The 18,383-nt window shown below is 36.9% G+C and overlaps 1 protein-coding gene across 2 annotated transcripts in view; it reads left to right on the top strand.

Annotated features, from left to right (window-relative positions):
• The window catches only part of COPG2 (COPI coat complex subunit gamma 2), a 151,458-nt gene that overhangs the window by 92,106 nt on the left and 40,969 nt on the right, over positions 1–18,383 (top strand). For both annotated transcript variants that reach the window (XM_023207842.1, XM_023207843.1), the window contains one exon: positions 18,116–18,249. In XM_023207842.1, coding sequence (XP_023063610.1) covers positions 18,116–18,249 — 134 coding nt within the window. The remainder of the gene's footprint in view (positions 1–18,115; positions 18,250–18,383) is intronic.

Below are 18,383 nucleotides of genomic sequence, written 5' to 3'. Positions count from 1 at the left end.
TGTGTGTAAAGGTGTTCATTGTAGAACACCTTTGAATGATCATTTGTATTTCGGTGGTGTCAGTTGTAATATCTCCTGTTTTCTTAATGAGGTTATTTGAATTTTCTCTTTTCTCTTCTTGGTTAATCTTGCTAATGGTCTGTCAATTTTATTTATCTTTTCAAAGAACCAGCTTTTTGTTTTTACTTACCTTTGGTGTTTTTTGTTTGTTTGTTTCAATTTCATTTAGTTCTGCTCTGATCTTAGTTATTTCCTTTCTTCTGCTAGGTTTGGGTTTGGTTTGTTCTTGTTTTTCTAGATCCTTGAGGTGTATCCTTAGAATGTCAGTTTGTGCTCTTTCAGTCTTTTTGATGTAGGCGCTTGAACTTTTTGAGCTTTTGAACTTTTGAGCTTTTGATGTAGGGCTATGAACTTTCCTGTTAGCATTGCCTTTGCTGTATTCCAGAGGTTCTGATAGGTTTTGTCATTATTTTTCAGTTCGAAGAATTCTTTGATTTCCATCTTGATTTTGTTTTTGACCCAGTGCTTATTCAGGAGCAGGTTATTTAATTTCCATGTATTTGCATGGTTTTGAAGGTTCCTTTTGGAGTTGACTTCCAGTTTTATTTCACTGTGGTCTCAGAAAATTCTTGATATAATATCAATGTTCTTAAATTGATTGAGGCTCGTTTTATGGCCTTGTCATATGGCCTATCTTGGAGAAAGTTCCATATGCTATTGAATGGAATGTGTATTCTGAAGTTGTTGGATGATATGTTCTGTATATTTGTTAAGTCCATTTGTTCCAAGGTATAGTTTAAATCAATTATTTCTTTGTTAACTTTCTGTCTTGATGACCTGTCTAGTGCTGTCAGTGGAGTATTGAAGTCCTCCAGTGTTATTGTGTTGCCATCTGTCTCATTTCTTAGGTCTAGTAATAATTGTTTTATAAATTTGAGAGCTCCAGTATTAGGTGGCTATATGTGTAGGATTGCGGTATTTTCCTGTTGGACAAGGGTTTTTACCATTATCTAATGTACCTCTTTGTCTCTTTTAACTGCTGTTGCTTTAAAGTTTGTTTTGTCTGATGTAAGAATAGCTACCCTCCTCGCTTTTGGTGTCCATTTGCATGAAATGCCTTTTTCCACCCTTTTATTTTATGTGAGTCTTTATGTGTTAGATGAGTCTCCTGAAGGCAGCAGATAGTTGGTTGGTGAGTTGTTACCCTTTCTGCAGTTCTGTATCTTTTAAGTGGCGCATTTAGGCTATTTACATTCAATGTTAGTATTGAGATGTGAGGATTGTTACATTCATCATGCTATTTGTTGCCTATGTACTTTGTTTTTTTTGTTTTTGCTTTTTACTTGTATTTTTGTTTTATAGGTCATGTGTGACTTATGCTTTAAATAGGTTCTGTTTTGATGTGTTTCCAGGATTTGTTTCAAGATTTAGGGCTCTTTTTGGTAGTTCTTGTGGTGGTGGCTTGATAGTGGCAAATTCTCTCAGCATTTTTTTGTCTGAACAAGACTGTATCTTTCCTTTATATATGTTGCTTAGTTTTGCTGGATACAGAGTTCTTGGCTGGTAATTGTTTTGTTTGAGGAGACTGAAGATAGGGCCCAATCCCTTTTAGCTTGTAGGGTTTCTGCTGATAAATCTGCTGTTAATCTGATAGGTTTTTCTTGGTAGGTAACCTGGTGCTTCTGTCTCACAGCTCTTAAGATTCTTTCCTTTGTCTTAACTTTAGATTACCTGATGAGAGTGTGCCTAGGTGATGATCTTTTTGCAATGAATTTCCCAGGTGTTCTTTGTGCTTCTTGTATTTGGATGTCTAGGTCTCTTGCAAGGCCGGGTAAGTTTTCCTTAATTATTCCCCCAAATGTGTTTTCCAAACTTCTAGATTTCTCTTCTTCCTCAGGAACATTGATTATTCTTAGGTTTGGTCATTTAACATAATCCCAGACTTCTTGGAGTCTTTGTTCATATTTTCTTATCCTTTTTCTTTGTCTTTGTTGGATTGGGTTAATTCAAAGGCCTTGTCTTTGAGTTCTGAATTTCTTTCTTCTACTTGTTCAATTCTATTGCTGAGATTTCCAGAGCATTTTGCATTTCTATAAGTGTGTCCAATGCTTCCTGAATTTTTGATTGTTTTTTCTTTAAGCAATCTATTTACTTGAATGTTTCTCCCTTCACTTCTTGTATCATTTTTTGGATTTCCTTGCATTGGGCTTCCCCTTTCTCTTGTGCCTCTCTGATTAGCTTAATTACTAACCTCCTGACTTCTTTTACAGGTAAATCAAGGATTTCTTCTTGACTTATATCCATTGCTGGTGAACTAGTGTGATTTTCTACGGGATGTTAAAGAGCCTTGTTTTGTCATATTACCAAAGTTGGTTTTCTGGTTCCTTCTCATTTGGGTAGGCTCTGTCAGAGGGAAGGTCTAGGCGGGGAAGGCTGTTGTTCTGATTCTTTTGTCTCATGGGGTGTTCCTTGAATGTAGTACACTCCACCTTTTCCTGTGGATGTGGCTTCCTATGAGCCAAACTGCAGTAATTGTTGTGTCTCTTCTGGGTCTAGCCACCCAGCAAGTCTACCCGGCTCCAGGCTGGTACCAGGGATTGTCTGCAGAGTCCTGTGATGTGAACTCCCGACCTCAGGTGATCCGCCTGCCTCAGACTTCCAAAGTGCTGGGATTACAGGCATGAGCCACTGCACCTGGCCTCACTTCTTTAACTTTATGCTCTTTCACTTAATATATTTTTGAGGTTCACTGTGTTGTGGCATGCATCAGTACTTCATTCCTTTTTGTGACTGAATACTCTTCCATGGTATAGCTAGACCAGATTTTGTTTACTTGTTCATTAATTGATAGGCATTTGGTTTTTTCCCCATTTTTATCTATTATGAATAATGCTGCTGTGAACATTCATATACAAAGCTTTATGTGTACATATATTTTTCGATTCTTTTGCAAAGATTTCTATAAATAGAGTAACTGGGTCGTATGATAAGTTTATGGGTTTTTTTTTTTTTTTACATTTTTTATTATACTTTAAGTTCTAGGATACTTTTAAAGAAATTGCCAAACTATTTTCCAAAATAGCCATACCATTTCTATTATGTATGAGAATTTCGATTTTCTGTGTCTTCACCAACACACTTATACATTGCTGGTGGGAGTGTAAATTAGTTCAACCATTGTGGTTGAACTTACCTATGTAACATATACCATTACCTATGTAACAAACCTTTACATGTACCCCTGAACCTAAAATTAAAAGTTTTTAAAAAATCACACATGGGTGTTAGATTTTGTCAATTGATTTTTATTCATCTGTGAAGATGATTATGTGGTTTTTATCCTTTATATTATTAATTTGTGTTAGATTTTGTCAGTTGATTTTTATTCATCTATGAAGATGATTATGTGGTTTTTGTCCTTTATATTATTAATGTAGTATATAATGTGATTTTCTGATGTGAAACTACCTTCACATTCCTGTGATTAATGCCACTTAATTATGTATATAATTCTTTTTACATATTACTGGATTCAGTTTGCTGATATTTTGTTAAGGATTTTTGTTTTTAGTAGAAAGAATACTGTACTGTAGTTCTATTGTGAAATGTTTGTCGTGCTTTTTTATCTGAGTAATACTAGCTTCATAGAATTAGTTGAGTAGTAAATGTTCTTTTCCCATTTATTTTCTGAAAAAGTTGTGAAGAATTGGTATTATTGTATCAAATATCTGATAGAATTAACCAGTGAGGCCATCTGGATCTGTGTTGTTTTTTTTTTGTTTGTTTTGTTTTGTTTTGTTTTTTTGAGGTATGGTTTTTAATAATTAACTCATTATAAATTATTTAGATTTTCTGTTTCTTTTTGAGTCAGTTTTAGTAGTTTGGTATTTCTAGGAATTTTTCCATTTCATGTAAGTTATCTAATTTGTTGGCATACAGTTCATAATAGTTCCTCATAATTTTTTTCATTAGTGTCAGCAGTGACGTGTTCCCTTTTTCATCCCTGGTTTTGGTAATTTGTGTCTTTCCTCTTTTTTTCTTGGTTAGTTTAGATGAAGGTTTGTGAATTTTGTTGATCTTTTCAAAGAACCAACTTTGGGTGTCACTGATTTTTTTATTATTATCATTTTTCTGTATTCTAGTCAGTTAACCTGTGCTCTAATATTTATTACTTCCTTTCTTCTGCATGCTGCAGGCTTAGTTTAATCTTCCTGATTTCTTCATGTGGAAGCCTAGGTTACTGATTTGAGACGCTTTTTTGTTTTTGATATAGGTTTCTAAAATAAAATTTTCTCCAAGCATTGCTTTAGTTGAGTCCCATACACTTTGATTTGTTGTGTTTTCATTTTCATTCAACTTCAAATATTTTCTCATTTCCCATTTGATTTCTTCTTGATCCCTGAGTTACTTGGAAGTGTGGTGTTTACTTTCCAAATATTGAAGGATTTCCCTGGTTTCTTTTCTGTTGTTCATTTATAATTTAATTCAGTTGTGATTGAAAAACATACCTTGTATGTTTCTGTCATTTTAAATGTATTGAGATTTGTGACTTGGTATTTAATTCGTTCTTGGAAATGATTAGCACTGAAAAAGAATTTGTATTTTTACAGTTACTGGGTTGAATGTTTTCTATAATCAGTTAGCTTGAGTTGGTTGATCATGTTGTTCAAGTCTTCTGTATCCTTGATGATTTTCTGCTTAGTTGTTTTCATCAATTATTGGGTGGGACTAGACATCTACTACTATTATTTTTATTTTTATTTATTTTATTTCAATAGGCTTTTGAGGAACAGGTTCTGTTTGGTTACATGGATAAGTTATTTAGAGATGATTTCTGAGATTTTGGTGTACCCATCACCCAAGTAGTGTACACTATACCCAATGTGTAATCTTTTATGCCTTACTCCCCTCCCTCTCTTCCCCCCAAGTCCCCAAAGTCCATTATATCATTCTTATGCCTTTGCGTCCTCATAGCTTAGCTTCCACCTTTAAGTGAGAACATGCGATGTTTGGTTTTTCTTTCCTGAGTTACTTCACTGAGAATCATGTTCTCCAGTACCATGCTGTTTTGGTTACTGTAGCCTTGTAGTGTAGTTTGAAGTCAGGTAGCGTGATGCCTCCAGCTTTGTTCTTTTTTGCTTATGAGTGTCTTGGGGGTAATGCAGGCTCTTTTTTGGTTCCACATGAACTTTAAAGTAGTTTTTTCCAATTCTGTGAAGAAAGTCATTGATAGCTTCATGGGGATGGCATTGAATCTATAAATTACCTTGGGCCTTGTGGCCATTTTCACAATATTGATTCTTCCTGTCCATGAGCATGGAATGTTCTTCCATTTGTTTGTGTCCTCTTCTATGTCGTTGAGCAGTGGTTTGTAGTTCTCCTTGAAGAGGTCCTTCACATCCCTTGTAAGTTGAATTCTTAGGTATTTTATTCTCTTTGAAGCAATTGTGAATGGGAGTTCACTCATGATTTGGCTTTCTGTTTGTTTTGGTGTATAGGAGTGCTTGTGATTTTTGCACATTAATTTTGTATCCTGAGACTTTGCTGAAGTTGCTTATCAGCTTAAGGAGATTTGGGGTTGAGATGATGGGGTTTTCTAAATATACAATTATGTCATCTGCAAACAGGGACAATTTGACTTCCCCTTTTCTTAATTGAATACCTTTTATTTCTTTCTCCTGCCCAATTGCCCTGGCCAGAACTTCCAACACTATGTTGAATAGGAGTGGTGAGAAAGGGCATCCCTGTCTTGTGCCAGTTTTCAAAGGGAATGCTTCCAGTTTTTGCCCTTTCAATATGATATTGGCTGTGAGTTTGTCATAAATAGCTCTTATTATTTTGAGATACATCCCATCAATACCTGGTTTATTGAGAGTTTTTAGCATGAAGGGCTGTTGAATTTTGTCGAATGCCTTTTGTGCATCTATTGAGATAATCATGTGGTTTTTGTCTTTGGTTCCATTTATATGTTGGATCACGTTTATTGGTTTGCATATGTTGAACCAGCCTTGCATCCCAGGGATGAAGGCAACTTGATCGTGATGGATAAGCTTTTTGATGTGTTGCTGGATTCGATTTGCCAGTATTTTATTGAGGATTTTTGCATCGATGTTCATCAGGGATATTAGTCTAAAATTCTCTTTTTTGTGTGTGTGTCTCTACCAGGCTTTGGTATCAGGATGACGCTGGCCTCATAAAACGATTTAGGGAGGAATCCCTCTTTTTCTGTTCATAGGAATAGTTTCAGAAGGAGTGGTACTAGCTCCTCTTTGTTCCTCTGGTAGAATTCAGCTGTAAATCCATCTGGTCCTGGACTTTTTTTGGTTGGTAGGCTATTAATTATTGCCTCAATTTCAGAGCCTGTTATTGGTCTATTCAGGGATTCAACTTCTTCCTGGTTTAGTCTTGGGAGGGTGTATGTGTCTAGGAATTTATCCATTTCTTCTAGATCTTCTAGTTTATTTGCATAGAGGTGTTTATAGCATGCTCTGATGGTAGTTTTTATTTCTGTGGGATCAGTGGTGATATCAGCTTTATCATTTTTTATTGCATCTATTTGATTCTTCTCTCTTTTCTTCTTTATTAGTCGTGCTAGTGGTCTATCTGTTTTGTTGATCTTTTTGAAAAACCGGCTCCTGGATACCAAAATAGAGATATAGACCAATGGAACAGAACAGAGCCCTCAGAATTAATACAACACATCTACGACCATCTGATCTTTGACAAACCTGACAAAAATAAGAAATGGGGAAAGGTTCCCTACTTAATAAAAGGTGTTGGGAAAACTGGCTAGCCATATGTAGAAAGCTGAAACTGGATCCCTTCCTTACACCTTATACAAAAATTAATTCAAGATGGATTAAAGACTTAAATGTTAGTCCTAAAACCGTAAAAACCTAGAAGAAAACCTAGGCAATACCATTCAGGACATAGGCATGGGCAAGGACTTCATGACTAAAACACCAAAAGCAATGGCAACAAAAGCCAAAATTGACAAATGGGATCTAATTAAACTAAAGAGCTCCTGCAGAGCAAAAGAAACTACCATCAGAGTGTACAGGCAACCTACAGAATGGGAGAAAATTTTTGCAATCTACCCGTGTGACAAAGGGCTAATATCCAGAATCTACAAAGAACTTAAACAAATTTACAAGAAAAAACACCATCAAAAAGTTGGCAAAGGATATGAGCAGACACTTCTCAAAAGAAGACATTTATGCAACCAACAGACACATGAAAAAATGCTCATTATCACTGGCCATCAGAGAAACGCAAATCAAAACCACAGTGAGATACCATCTCACGCCATTTAGAATGGCAATCACTAAAAAGTCAGGAAACAACAGGTGCTGGAGAGGATGTGGAGAAATAGGAACACTTTTACACTGTTGGTGGGACTGTAAACTAGTTCATCCATTGTGGAAGACAGTGTGGTGATTCCTCAAGGATCTAGAACTAGAAATACCATTTGACCCAGCCATCCCATTTCTGGGTATATACCCAAAGGATAAAGACACATGCACATGTATGTTTATTGCAGCACTATTTGCAATAGCAAAGACTTGGAACCAACCCAGATGTCCATGAATGATAGACTGGGTTAAGAAAATGTGGCACATATACAACATGGAATACTATGCAGCCATAAAAAAGGATGAGTTCATGTCCTTTGTAGGGACATGAGTGAAGCTGGAAGCCATCATTCTGAGCAAACTATCGCAAGGACAGAAAACCAAACACTGCATGTTCTCACTCATAGGTGGGAACTGAACAATGAGATCACTTGGACACAGGGTGAGGAACATCACACACTGGGGCCTGACATGGGGTTGGGGGAGGGGGGAGGGATAGCATTAGGAATATGCCTAATGTAAATGATGAGTTAATGGGTGCAGCACACCAACATGGCACATGTATATATGTAACAAACCTGCACCTTTTGCACATGTACCCTAGAACTTAAAGTATAATCATAAAAAAAAAGAAAGAAATTTGTAACACACACACACACACACACACACACACACACACACACACACACACAAAGAATAATGGTCTCCAGCTGCATCCTGGTTGCTGCAAATGCCATTATTTCTTTCCTTTTAATGGCTGAAGAGAGAGAGAGAGTGCACATTTTCTTTATTCACTATTGATTGATGGGCATTTGGGCTGCTTCCATATTTTTGCAATTGTGAATTGTGCTGCTATAAACATGCGTGTGCAAGTGCCTATTTCATATAATGACTTTTTTTCCTCTGGGTAGATACTCAGTAGTGGGTTTGCTGGATAATGGTAAATCTACTTTTAGTTAAGTAATCGCCACACTGTTTTCCATAGTGGTTGTACTAGTTCACATTCCCACCAGCAGTGTAAAAGTGTTCCCTTTTCACCACATCCATGCCAACATCTATCTTTTCATTTTTAAATTATGGCCATTCTTGCAGGAGTAAGGTGGTATCACATTGTGGTTTTAATTTGCATTTCCCTGATCATTAGTGATGTTGAGCATTTTTTTCATATGTTTGTTGGCCATTTGTATATCTTCTTATAAGAATTGTCTATTCATGTCCTTAACCCACTTTTTGATGGGATTGTTTGTTTTTTTTCTTGCTGATTTGTTTTAGGTCCTTGTAGGTTCTAGATATCAGTCCTTTATCAGATGCATAGTTTGCAAAGCTTTTCTCCCACTCTGTGAGTTGTCTGTTTACTATGCTGATTATTTCTTTTGCTATACAGAAGCTTTTTAGTTTAATTAAATCCCATCTATTTATCTTTGCTTTTCTTGCATTTGGGTTCTTGGTCATGAAGTCTTTGCCTAAGCAAATGTGTAGAAGGGTTTTTCCAGTGTTATCTTTTAGAAATTTAATGGTTTCAGGTCTTAGATTTAAGTCTTTGATCCATCTTGAGTTGATTTTTATATAAGGTGAGAGATGAGGATCCTACATGTGGCTAGCCAATTATCCCAGCATCATTTGTTGAATAGGGTGTCCTTTCCCCACTTTATGTTTTGTTTTCTTTGTCGAAGATCAGTTGGCTGTAATATTTGGGTTTATTTCTGGGTTCTTTATTCTTTTACGTTGGTCTGTTTGCCAGTTTTTGTACCAGTGCCATGCTGTTGTGGTGACTGTTGCTTTATAGTATAATTTGAAGTCAGGTAATGTGGTGTCTCCAGATTTGTTCTTTTTGCTTAGTCTTCCTTTGGCTGTATGGGCTCTGTTTTGGTTCCATATGAATTTTAAGATTTTTTTGTGTGTGGTTCTGTGAAGAATGATGGTGGTATTTTGATGGAAATTACATTGAATTTGTAGATTGCTTTTGGCAGTGTGACCATTTTCACAATATTCTACTCATCCATGAGCATCAGAGGTGTTTTCATTTGTTTGTGTCATGTATGATTTCTTTCAGCAGTATTTTGTAGTTTTCTTTGTAGAGGTCTTTCACCTCCTTGGTTAGGTATATTCCTAAGTATTTTATTTTATTGCAGCTGCTGTAAAAGGGGTTGAGTTCTTGATGTGATTCTCTGCTTGCTCACTGTTGCTGTATAGCTGTGCTACTGATTTGTATACATTGATTTTGTAACCTGAAAAACTGAATTCATTTATCAGATCTAGGAGCTTTTTGGATGAGTTTTTAGGGTTTTCTAGGTAGACAATCATATCATCAGTGAACAGCAACAGTTTAATTTCCTCTTTACCAATTTGGATGCCCTTTATTTCTTTCTCTTGTCTGATTGCTCTGGCTAGGACTTCCAGCACTATGTTGAATAGAAGTGATGAAAGTGGGCATCCTTGTCTTGTTCCAGTTCTTGGGAATGCTTTCAGCTTTTTCCTATTTAGTATAATGTCGACTATGGGTTTGTCATAGATGGATTTTATTACTTTAAGGTACATCCCCTCTGTGCTAATTTTGCTAAGGGTTTTAATCATAAAGGTATGCTGGATTTTGTCGAATGCTTTTTTGGGAACCACTGAGATGATGATGTGATTTTTGTTTTTAATTCTGTTTATGTGGTGTATCACATTTATAGACATGCGTATGTTAAACCATCCCTGCATCCCTGATATGAAACTCACTTGGTCATGGTGGATTATCTTTTTGATATGCTGTTGAATTTGGTTAGCTATATTTTGTTGAGGAAATTTGCGTCTGAGTTCATCAGGGATATTGGTCTGTAGTTTTCTGTTTTTGTTAAGACCTTTCCTGGTTTCGGTATTAGGGTTATACTGGCTTCTGAGAATCATTTAGGGATGATTCACTCTTTCTCTATCTTTTGGAATAGTTTCAATAGGATTGGTACCAGTTGTTCTTTGAATGTCTGATATAATTCAGCTGTCAGTTTATCTGGTCCTGGACTTTTTTTTGTTGGCAACTTTTTTATTCCATTTCAGTCTCGCTGCTTGTTATTGGTCTGTTCAGAGTTTCCATTTCCTCCTGGTTTAATCTGGGAGGGTTTGTGTATTTCCAGGAATTTATCCATCACCTGTAGATTTTCCAGTTTGTATGTATAAAGGTGTTCATAGTAGCCTTGAATGATCTTTTGTATTTCTGTAGTATTGGTTTTAGTATCCCCCGACTCCTTTTTAATTGAACTTACTTGGATCTTCTCTCTTCTTGGTTAATCTTGCTGATGGTCTATCAATTTTGTTTATCTTCAGAGAACTAGCTTTTTGTTTCATTTCTCTTTTGTATTTTTGTTGTTGTTGTTGTTGTTTCAGTTTCATTTAATTGTGCTCTGATCTTGGTTATTTCTTTTCTCTTGCTGAGTTTAGGATTGGTTTGTTCTTGTTTCTCTAGTTACTGAAGGTTTGACCTTAGATTATCTACTTGTGGTCTTTCAGACTTTTTAATGTAGGCATTTAGTAGTATGAACTTTTGTCTTAGCACCTTTTTTGCTGTATCTCAGAGGTCTGCATACACTATTATTGTTCAGTTCAAAGGATTTTTAAATTTCCATCTTGATTTCATTGATGACCCAACAAACATTCAGGAGCAGATTATTTAATTTCCATGTATTTGCATGGTTTTCAAGGTTCCTTTTGGAGTTTATTTCCGATTTTATTCGGCTGTGGTCTAGGAGAGTACTTGGTATAATTTTGACTTTCTTAAATTTATTGAGACTTGTTTTGTGGCCTGTCATACAGTTTATCTTGGAGAATGTTCCATGTGCTAATGAATAGAATGTATATTCTGCAGTTGTTGGGTAGAATGTTCTGTAAATATCTGTTAAGTTCATTTGTTCTAGGGTATAGTTTAAGTCTATTGTTTCTTTTTTGACTTTCTATCTTGATGACCTGTCTAGTGCTGTCAGTGGAATATTGAAGTCCCCTACTATTATTGTGTTGCCGTCTGTCTCATTTCTTAGGTCTAGTAGTAGTTGTTTTATAAATTTGGGAGCTCCAGTGTTAGGTGCATATATATTTAGGATTGTGATATTTTCCTGTTGGACTAGTGCTTTTAACATTATATAATGTCCCTCTTTACTTTTGAAACTGTTGTTGCTTTAAAGTCCGTTTTGTCTGATATAATAGTTACTCCTGCTCACTTTTGGTGTCCGTTTGCATGGAATACCTTTTTCCACCCCTTTACCTTAAGTTTATGTGAGTCCTATGCGTTAGGTGAGTCTCTTTAAGACAGCAGACTTGGTTTGTGGATTCTTTTTTTTTTTTTGAAACAGAGTTTCACTCTTGTTGCCCAGGCTGGAGTGCAATAGCACTATCTCAGCTCACCACAACCTCCGTCTCCCAGGTTCAAGTGATTCTCCTGTGTCAGCCTCCCGAGTAGCTGGGACTACAGGCGCCCACCACCATGCCCAGCTAATTTTTGTATTTTTAGTATAGACGAGGTTTCACCATGTTGGCCAGGCTGTTCTCAAACTCCTGACCTCATGATATGCCCGCCTCGGCCTCCCACAGTACTGGGATTACAGGCGTGAGCCACTACACCCGGCCCTTTTACATTCAGTGTTATTACTGAGATGTGAGTGAGATACTATTCTCTTCATCATGCTAGTTGTACCTTGTTTTTGTATTTTTCATTGTGTTATTGTTTTATAGACCCTGTGAGATTTTTTCTTTAAGGAGGTTCTATTGTGGTGTATTTCAAGGTTTTGTTTCAAGATTTAGAATTCCTTTTAGCAGTTCTTGTAGTGCTGACTTGGTAATGGTGAATTCTCTCAGCATCTGTTTGTCTGAAAAAAACTTTATCTTTCCTTCATTTATGAAGCTTAGTTTCACTGGATACAAAATTCTTCGCTGATAATTATTTTGTTTAAGGAGGCTATCGATAGGACTCCAGTCCCTTCTAGTTTGTAGGGTTTCTGCTGAGAAATCTGCTGTTAATCTGGTAGATTTTTCTTTATAGCTTACCTGATGCTTGTGCCTCACAGCTCTTAAGATTCTTTCCTTCATCTTGATTTTAAATAATGTGATGACTAAGTGCCTAGGTGATTATCTTTTTGTGATGAATTTTCCTGGTGTTCTTTGAGCTTCTTGTGTTTGGATGTCTAGGTCTGTTGCAAGGCCCGGCAAGTTTTCATTAATTATTCCTTCAAATAAGTTTTCCAAACTTTTAGATTTATCTTCTTCTTTGGAAACATCAGTTATTCTTAGGTTTGGTCATTTAGCATAATCCCAAACTTCTTGGAGGCTTTGTGCATTTGTTTTGTTGTGTGTGGGTTTTTTTTGTTTTTGTTTTTTTTTTAATTATTTTTTCCTTGTCCTTGTTGGATTGGGTTAATTTGAAAGCCTTGTCTTTGAGCTCTGAATTTTTTTCTTCTACTTGTTCGATTCTGTTATTGAAACTTTCCAGTGTATTTGTCATTTCTGTAAATGTGTCTTTCATTTCCAGAAGTTGTGAAGGGAGTGAAGGGGACTCTGTGAGGGTCCTTGGTTGTAGTTTTGTTTAGTGTCCTGGTTTTCTCGAATGCTGGTTGTACTAGCAGTACGGTTGTCGTGTGTACTGACTCTGGACCTCTGGTTAGCCAGGATGTTATAGGCGGTTGAATTAGCTGCTGTTTTCTGTTTTCTTGGGTCATGGTTGTTCTTTTATTAGTTGCTGCAGTGTCTTGAATTGATTGGCCTCCAGCCAGGAGGTGGCGCTTTCAAGAGAGCATCAGCTGCAGTAGTATAGAGGGAATACAAGCTTGCTCTGAGGTCACTTGGATACATATTTGGGTTTCTCAAGGGATGGTTGGGGCCATAGAGCTCCCAAGAGATTATGCTTTTTGTCTTCAGCTACCAGGGCAGGTAGGGAAAGACCATCAGCAGGGGGCAGGGTTAGGCATGTCTGAGCTCAGACTGTCCTTGTGTGGGGCTTGCTGCAGCTGGTGTGGGAGATGGGGGTATGGTTCTCAGGCCCATGGAGTTATGTTCCCAGGGGGATTATGGTGCTTCTGCTGCAACATACAGGTTACCATGAAAGTGGGGGAAAGCTGCCAGTGACAGGTCTAACCCAGCTACCACACAGCCAACAAGGCCAGTCTCTCTCCCACCATGCCCTACTAATACCATCGAGTTTATATCCAGGCAGCTGTGAGCAGAGTTGAGATCTTGTCCCTCAACGGTTATTTTTATTTATTTATTTTGAGACAGAGTCTCACTCTGTTGCCCAAACTGGAGTGCAGTGATACGATCTCAGCTCGCTACAACCTCCACCTCCCAGGTTCAAGCAATTCTCCTGCCTCTGCCTCCCAAGTAGCTGGGATTACAGGCACATGCCACCATGCCTGGCTAATTTTTGTATTTTTAGTAGAGACAGGGTTTCGCCATGTTGGCCAGGCTGGTCTCGAGCACCTGACCTCAGGTGATCTGCCTGCCTTGCCTCCCAAAGTGCCGGGATTACATCGTGAGCCACAGCTCCCGGCCTATTATTTTTAAATTACAAATTTCTCTTTCCTTTTGTCAAGTTTTGCTTTATGTGTTTTGTGGTTCTATTGCATGAGTATGTTTATCATTGTTAAATCTTCCTGATGCATTCATCTCTTTAACATTGTGAAATGTCTCTCCTTGTTGCATAACATTTTTGTCTTAAACTCTTATTTTGTCTGCTATTAATGTAGGTGTTCGTGATCTCTTACAGTTTTGTTTGCATGGCATACATTTTCCTGTCTTTTTAATTTCATCCTGTCTGTGTCTTTGAATCTAAAGTGTTTCTGTTAGACATCATGTAGTTGGATCTTGCTTTTTAAACCTGTCTAGCAGTTTGTCTTTTAGTTGGAGTATTTAGACAATTCAAATTTAATATAATTATTGTTGGGTTTACCTTTGCCATTTGGCTATTTGTTCTGTGTAAATCTCCTGTCTTTTTTGTTTCTCTTTTCTTCTTTGATTGCGTTTGAGTTAAACAATGTTTAGCATATCATTTTAATACCTTCATCAATAATTTAGCTTTTAAAAAAAGTTTTTTCATAATTTCTAGGAATGATAGTAAGCATTTTAATTTACCACATTCTACCTCAGATAATACTAACTTAATTTCAGTAAAATTTAAAATCTTTGCTCCAATATAGTTCTGTTCCTTCCCTCCTATTTGCTGTTATTGGCATGTGTGTTATCTGTGTATATGTTAAGAACTCGACAATATAGTGTTATAGTTATTGCTTTATACAAATTTTATGTTCTTCAAAAGTTAAGAATTGAGAAAAATTGTAGAATCTTTCATACCAATTAATATATTTACACTTTCTGATGCTGTTTATTTCTCCCTGATTATTCATGTCACTGTCTACAATCTTTCAGTCTGTTCTTCTTTTAGTATTTTTACAAAGCAAGTCTGTTAGCAATGAATTTTCTCAGCCTTTGCTTATCTGGGAATGTCATTTTTAGCTTTCATTTTTGGAGGATAGTTTTGTTGGATTATAGAATTCTTGTTTTTTCATTTTAGCACTTTGAATATGACATTTTACTGTCTCTGTCTTCCATTGTTTCAGATGAGAAATCAGCTATTAATCATACTGATTTTTTTCCCTGTACAGTGTGATAAGTAGTTTTTTTCTTGCTGCTGTCAAGATTTTACCTTGATCTTATGTTTTCTTTGTTGTTTATATATTTATTTATTATTATTTTTTCTTTCCAACTTTTATTTTAGGTTCGGGGGTGCACATGCAGGTTTGTTATACAGGTAAATTGCATGTCATGGGGGTTTGGTGTATAGATTATTTTGTCACCAAGGTGGTGAGCATATACCACCCAGTTGGTAGTTTTTTTATCCTCATCCTTTCCCACCCTACACCCTCAAGTGGGCTCCAGTGCCTATTGTTCCCTTCTTTGTGCCCATGTGCACTCAATATTTAGCTCCCCTTATAAGTGAAAACATGCAGTATTTGGTTTTCTGTCCCCATGTTAATTTGCTTAGGATAATGGCCTTCAGCTCCATCCATGTTGCTGCAATGGACGTAATCTCATTCATTTTTATGGCTACATAGTATTCCATGGTGTATATGTAGTATATTTTCTTCATCCAGTCCACTGTTAATGGGTATCTAGGTTGATTCCATGTCTTTTCTATTGTGTGTAGTGGTGCAATGAACATATGAGGGCATGTGTCTTTATGGTAGAACTGTTAGTCCAAACTGTACCATTTTGTAAGCCGCCTGTCATTTCACAGACCTTGATCAAAGTGAAACATTCCTTGGGGGATTGGGCTGTGAGAAACATCCTGCCCGATTGCCTGACTTTCTTATCACATTCTGCTGGGAAAAAGTCCAAGGAACATCACTGTCACATCCTGCCACATCAAGGGCCAAACCGCCTCATCATGGGAACATCTTATCAACATCCTCCCAGGCAGCAAGCCATATCCCTCAGACCCCTCCCTCCCAGGCCTAAAATTGCCCCAGCCTATAAGGAGAGGTGGGCCCTGGCATTAAGTTGGTGCCCTGCCTCTGCAGATCTTATGCTGGACATAAAACCTGCATTGCTGTAGAGCTGCCAACTCTCTCTCAGTCTTTCTTTAACCCTCGCCTTCACATCAAAACCTAACAAGAGCAATTCATATTCCTTTGGGTTTGTATTTAGTAATGGGATTGCTGGATCAAATGGTAGTTCTGTTTTAAGTTCTTGAGAAATCTCCAAATTGCTTTCCACAGTGGCTGAACTAATTTGCATTCCCAACAGCAGTGTATAAGCATTCTCTTTTATCTGCAACCTCACCAGCATCTGTTATTTTTTGACTTTTTAATAATAGCTATTCTGACTGGTACGAGATGGTATCAAGCATATTAAAAAATGGTCAACATCACTAATCATTAGAGAAATACAAATCAAAACCACAATGAGATACCATTTTACACCAGTCAGAATGACTATTTTTATGCTTTCAACAGTTTCACTCTGATGTATATATATGTGAATATTTTTGTATTTATTCGGCTTGAGACTTTTTGAGCCTCTTGGGTCCATAAATTAATGTGTTTTGTTTGTTTGTTTGTTTGTTTGTTTTTAATCAAACTTGTGAGGTTTTCAGCCATAGTTTCTTCTTATGTTCATTTTCCCCTTTGTGTCTCTCTTTTCCTGTGAAAACTCCTATCATCCAAATGTGGGTACCCTTGATCATGTTACACAGGTCTCCAAAGCACTGTTCATTTTTTTTCCTTCTTTTTTTATTTTCATCAGCTGGTTTATCTCAGTAGATCTACAAGTTTTCTTATTTTTTCATCTGCCTGCACAAGTCTGCTATTGAACTTTTCTGGCGAATTTCTCATTCCAGTCATTGCACTTTCCAAATCTAGGATTTCTATTTGGTTTCTTAAACAAAAAAAAAAATCATTTCTATCTCTTTATTGGTAGTCTGTCTTTCATAAGACATCCTTGTTATACTTCCCTTTAATTTAAATATGATTTCCTTTAGTTTTTTGGACATATTTATATTAGCTGACTTAAAGTTTTTGCCTAGTAAGTTCAACATCTGGGCTTCCTCAGGAATAAATTTTATTGACTACTTTTTTTTCCCCACAGATGGGTCATACTTAACTATTTCTTTGTGTGTCTCATAATTATTTTGTCAAAAACATTATATTTTAAATATTATAATGTGACAGCACTGGTAATCAGACTTTTCCCTTCTCCTATCCCTGGGGTTTGTTGTTTTTGTTGTTGTTTGTGACCTTCCTGGACTATTTCTGTAGTCTTTAATCTGTATCTTGTATAGACACTGAAGTCTTTGTTTGAATATCTGAGTCACAAATAGCGATTTGACAGATTTTCTTAAATGCTTTAAACCAGCATGTCTCCCATCATTTTCCAAGGGGTGCTGTGTATGTTGGGGCATGCTTTCCACGCCCCAGCAGTTCACAGCTCTGCCTTAGCCTTCACTTCTTGCTTTGTGCAGAGTCTCAGAGTCAAGGAAAAGTTAGAGAATGGAGCTCTGTCAGGTCTTTAGTGGGTATTTGCTTAGCCCTCCACACGCACATGGCCTTCTATATCCCCAGTAGTATTTTAGAAATTTTCAAAGCCCTCTAAGGACATCTCATTTCCCAAATTTTCCTTTTAAGTTTTTTGGCCAGTCTCTTGTTTGCCTCTCCTAAAATTGCTGCTTCTGGCAGCTGCAAGATTAACCAAATACTACTGATTTTTTTGGACAAACTCCCTGGGCATAGGGCTTTTCACACTGAATGAGCTCTTGAGTCAGGTGAAATAAAGATTAGCCTGTGAATAGGGCTTTTCTAGGGGCACCAGACAGGTCACATAGTGACACTTCTCTGGGCATGAGGTTTTGGCCGAGAGCTTCTTTTGTAGCCTGGCTGCTGGCATTCACAGTTACTGTGGTTCTGAGGCTGCTGGTTTCCAAGGCTACTATGGAACTGGGAAGAGGTACATGGAAATTGAGAATGAGGCAGGTTGAAACACCAGAAAGCTCAGCATTCTTACTAAGATTCAGCTACTTTTCTTAAATAGATGTTCAGGATTGTCACAAATCTTTGATTAAATTTTGGAGTTCTGAAAAAGTTAATTTTGACAATTTTGCCAGTTGTCTAATTGTTTTGTGGAGAAATGAATTTTTAGAAATCCCTCATCCACCATTCCAGAAGTGCCTCTCAATCTGCCTGTGCTTTTAATCCCTATGCATATTGCCAGTCTATTTGATATCTGTGTAATAGCCTATAAATATTTATTGGCAGCCATGAAAGTCCACTGTTTGGTTTCATTGAGAGTTGCTTGCGAAATAAACATGAAATGGTTATTTATGAAGCTGCTTCAGCTATCATCCATCTTCCTAACTGCACTGCAAGAGAGTTGGCACCTGCTGTTTCAGGTTTGTTTTATATTTGATGACTGGCTTTTGCTTATGTTCCTAAGTTTTTGCTTTAAGTTTCATAGGTCTGCAGAATAGGTGTTAAGACTGTTTTTTGAACGCTAGCTCTGTGTATATATAGCCTTTGCATTCTG

The sequence above is a fragment of the Piliocolobus tephrosceles genome, chromosome 8 (genome assembly GCF_002776525.5).
Source record: "Piliocolobus tephrosceles isolate RC106 chromosome 8, ASM277652v3, whole genome shotgun sequence".
In the NCBI taxonomy this organism is placed as follows: domain Eukaryota; kingdom Metazoa; phylum Chordata; class Mammalia; order Primates; family Cercopithecidae; genus Piliocolobus; species Piliocolobus tephrosceles.
The sequence above is the reverse complement of the archived record's forward strand: the minus strand, read 5'-3'. Positions and strand labels throughout refer to the sequence as shown.